At 34.8% G+C, this 4,758-nt stretch overlaps 1 protein-coding gene across 1 annotated transcript; it reads left to right on the top strand.

The window, feature by feature from the left end:
• The first annotated feature begins 3,270 nt into the window (after positions 1-3,270).
• On the top strand, positions 3,271-4,300 carry LOC132163824 (NAC transcription factor 32-like). Its single transcript, XM_088519076.1, has 3 exons — positions 3,271-3,610; positions 3,725-4,038; positions 4,142-4,300. Exons 1-3 carry the CDS (start codon positions 3,271-3,273, stop codon positions 4,298-4,300), a joined length of 813 nt encoding a protein of 270 aa, XP_088375202.1.
• Positions 4,301-4,758: the final 458 nt, after the last annotated feature.

Below are 4,758 nucleotides of genomic sequence, written 5' to 3' on the forward strand. Positions count from 1 at the left end.
TCCATCCAGTTGCAGCAAAAATAGGAGGAAAGCAGGAGATAAAATGACATGAATAAGTGGTTTGAATGGTGTCAAGGTAATCGCTGATTCGCTATGAATAGTTACAAGATACTTTTTCATCCTTCCCAAGTTCCCAACAAAAGTTTGTATAAGAAAAACAACCCCTTCGTCATTTTTTTTCTAATTTTTTTTTTCCATCCTTCCTATTCATTCCTCTTACTTTTCTAGCCCCCCTACCAAAAAGACCCTAAAATTGGAGGTGTTTCAGGCATCTTTTAGATGTTTAGCTGGTATAAGTGGACTATTTTAATAAATGAACTTACTTGTTTTAACTTTTAACTTTTAAGTTTAGGTGAAATTATGAGTTTAGTAATTTATTTTGGAGTACAATTTGTCAATTACGGTCACTTTCCAATTTTTTTTTTTTTTTCTTATCCTTTATTAAAACCTTTAATCTCTTAGAAGTTAGAACTCAATTTTTTGCATTGACTATATTGATGTATTAGTATTATTATTACAATTTTGAATTTTATTTTTTTAAAAAAAGAAAAAATTATAGTTTAGGGTAATCGGGTCGTGTCGGGTCGTGTCGGGTCGTGTCTACCCATTTATACCCGGTTATTTTAAACGGGTAAAACGGGTCGTGTCGGGTTACCCGATTATTTTCGTGTCATAATCGTGTCAACCCGATTACCCGTTTAGCTAAACGGGTCGTGTCTGGGTATAGGCTAATCGTGTAACGGGTACCCGCGGGTCTAATCGGGTCGTGTATGGGTACCCATTTTGCCACCCCTAGTTGAGTGTGTGTTGTGGTTGTATCACCCCTCTTACCAGAAACAACAGTACTTTAATTTTCATAATCAAGGAATGATAATAAAGAATCACACTCTTCAAGAAAGGTAATACTTGAAATGGTAAAAACCCACGGTGTGTAATAACAATAGAGAGCCCTTGCTATTCGGATGTGCTGTAAAACTGTATTTTTATTACATCTAATAAGAGAATGGCACATCGTTTAAAAATACCAAATGTAATAAACATGAAAGCATCGGATCTTACTTAAAAAAACAAAACAAAAAACACAAATGACAAAAAGGCACCTCCGATTTGCCCTTTCACTCAATGCCAAACCCTCAAAGCCCACCACCTCCTCAGCCCAAAGCAACCATCTTTCCGATAAGTTTGGTGCCTTTTATCCCTTTACTTTCTCTCTTTAGAAATCGGTTTTTCTTTGATTGGAAAAATGGGTAATAGAAATATTGAGTGTTTCAAGTTGGGTATTACTTGTGAGTGGCGAAATTGCTTGTGTGGTTGGGTGTTCTTATTTCTCGGTGGTTGATTTTGTTTGTAAGTTTTGGGTGGTCTCTTTTGTTTGTAATTTTTGGGTGCTTTTGAAAATAGTTCACGAAGAGTAGGGGGTGCTTAAGCGGTTATAACCAGCGGTTATTGGCTATAATTACTAACTGCAACCACCTTGGGCGGTTATCTATTTTTAATAACCGTAACCGCCTAGGCGGTTAGCGGTTATTTTATTATAGGCGGTTATTTAAACCAATAACCGACAGTTTTATAACTATTTTTTTATATGGGCTTTTGGGCTTCTTAAGTGTTTTGGACCGTCAATGAGCCTATTTTTTGGGCTTATGTTAATCATTTTGGGCCAAAATATTCCCAAAAATATGGAACATTTTGGGAACATTTATTAATATAAAAAATACATTTATTAATAGAAAATACATCTTGGGCTTTAAAATTTTGTTTCTCCCTCCAAAATTTTGCCCTACCCGTAAAACCTCTAACCGAAACTGCCCTAGGAAGTTAGCGGTTTTAAATAACCGACTACCAAAGGAGTGAACAATAAAAATTTAGTAAGGACATAAAAAGCACATCCTTATCAGCCAATCAAAATTTTTTAAAAACAAAATCCCAAATAATCAACATCTCAATCAGTTAGTTAGTTTGGAATTGTTTGATTAATTTATCTTAATTGGTTCATTTAACAAAGTATATATTTGATGTCATCATTTATATCTTAATTTGATTCGTTAATCAGTTTGGAGATAGAGTAGCCCTACCAAAATAATTAAAGTATACTTTTCTCTATTTTAACTATTAACTTCTTTAAAGCACTCATAGCAGTCTCGTTATTTTAACTATCAACTTTCACTATTCTATTTAAATATTCTCATATATATATATTACTTTTTCAAAGAATAGGGAAGGATGTAGAAAATTTATATTATTTTTTATTCATTCCATTTTAACTAAATTTTATTTTGGTTACAATGGTGAGCCTGAAAAGTGAAAAAAAAAAAGTGAAAAAACCAGACCCGTGGGGAGGAAAGAGCTCTTCCTTTCCCCTCTACTCCACACTTCTTTCCTCCCGCTCCCCTTCCTGTTTTTTTCCTTTTTTTCAGGTTTTTTTTTTTTTTTTTTCCACAACCAATCCAGTTGCTCCAGCCATCCATTTGCTTATTATGCTGTGTTGCCTTTGTCCGCCCTCCACCGTGCTACGCTACTCTTCGCCTCACCAGAATCGGTTGGGTTTTTGTCTTGGCCTTCGGGTCGAGGAGAATTAGTTTTAGTGTGAGGGTTTTGCCCTTATGGCTGAGAAAATAAATGTTAGAAATATGGGCTACCTATGTATTAGATTGAGTCTGTCTGAAGTAGATCTGTTCTATAACTGAAGTTTGGACATGGGTTAGCGAATGTTGAAGTCATAGATAAGACTTGATTGTAAAATTTTTATGTTTGTCTTTATGACGTGTGTAATAACTTTATACTCTTAATCTTTTTTTCAATGAATGAACATGAAAGATTCTCTTAAAAAAATAATAAAAAATTAAAATTAAATTAAAAAATTAAAAAATATCTATATATATATATATATATATATATATATAAAAAGGTGAAGATTTACACCACTTTTGCTAAATTACCTCACCAAAATAACAAAAAAATGGTTTTGGTGAGGGTGGAAGAGGAGTGCTCTTATCTTTTGTCCAACTCTTTTTCAAATTCACCATTGGGTATTTAAGAAGAAAGAAATAGCATTTTCTGAGGGTGAATAAATGATTAATATCATTATAATTGATAATTAAACATATTTGTTTCTGAATTTATTCTTAATTATAATCTGAGGTGGATTTTATATTTAAATGCAAGTCTACGTGGAAGAGATGATAAATAGTCATCCGTTTAGACTCTACCAACCCATACGCTTTTATAGAACTCTTCAGTTGCCCAGAGAGAGAGAGAAGTCAAATTATCATGGAGACTGTTGAGAATGGAAAGCAGAATACCAAGAGAGAGAGAGAAGTTGTTGAGAATGGGAAGCAGAATATCAAGAGAGAGCAAGCAGTTGCCGTCTACTCTGCTGTAGATGATCAGCCCTCTCTTTGGGTAATTGTAAAGAGACAGCGAGTTGACGATGACGACGAGGAGTACTTGAGAAGGAGAAATCTGCCACTTGGGTTACGGCATGGGTTCTTTCCCGACGACAATGTACTAATTGAGGAGTACTTGAAGCCCAAGCTGTTTAACCAGCCCCTCCCAAAAAACCCGATCATCAACATGGACATATATCTCCACAGCCCTGAAGTTCTTGCAGGTTCTTCTTTCTTCTTAAAGATTCCGCTTCTTTTTTAGTATTCGTTGATCAAGATTTGTTTGCTCTGTTTTTCTAATGAATTATTAATTGCTAACATTAATTTATATATTGAAGAAATGTACAAACATTTATATATTGGAGATGAAGATGATGAAAATCAAATTAAGGAATGGTACTATTTTACTCCAAGATATCGAAAGTACCCAAGAGGAAGTCTTCGTCCAAGGCGATCAGCGGGTGATGGATACTGGAAGGCAACTGGAGCTGAGAGGCAAATTAAAGATAAGGTAAACACCATTATTGGGTTTTCTAAAACACTGGTTTTCTACAAAGGAGAACCTCCAAAGGGTCAGAAGACCAATTGGATCATGCGTGAATATAGGCTCAATCCTCCTCCTCCTCTCAGATCAACCAATGACATCATGAGAGTATGTTACTTTTCTTAATTTCTTTAAGCTTTATTTTATTTCTAACTTTAATTTGTTAATTTCTCTGACTAATAATTAAATTTTGTTGTATTATCGGTGCCAGCTAGACGACTGTGTTCTATGCAGGATCTATCAGAAGAAAGAGGGGGTAGTGATCAAGGCAGCTACATCCGCCATATCTTTGTCGAATGGTGGACTGCAGCAGGCCCAATTGATTCATCAACCTCCGTCGTCGTTCGATCGATATCATGCACTTACGTGAATTCTCTACATCTTTGCCACCTTGCAACTCAAATGGTGCCCGGGCCCCGAAACTTTTACTCTTCTCTGCAAATGAATTACAAGTTGTATTTGATGATAGACCTTCATTTTAGGAAAATTTAGGAGGTTTTAATTGGTTTTACATAATATAGGGGTTTTTTTTTTTTTTTTTTGGAGAAAGTCTAAATGTCCTTCTCCCTTGGTTCTCTTTCTTTTTTCCTGTCCAACTTTTTTTAAAATCAACCATTTGAATTTGGAGGACTCATGATGGTTGATTTTTCAAAAAGTTTGATGTTGTTGAGAATGCCTTTCATAAATAATAAATGCTTTTAGTGTTACAAAGCTGTGGTTTTCCTTCTTTACTCATGTGAAAAATATTATTTGGGGTACGTGCTACAGATGTGGTGGCTAATAATGTTCTACAGAGTGTAAGTTACCTTGATATTCAAGCACCCGCTA

This window comes from Corylus avellana, chromosome 8 (assembly GCF_965113065.1).
Source record: "Corylus avellana chromosome 8, dhCorAvel1.hap1.2, whole genome shotgun sequence".
NCBI lineage: Eukaryota > Viridiplantae > Streptophyta > Magnoliopsida > Fagales > Betulaceae > Corylus > Corylus avellana.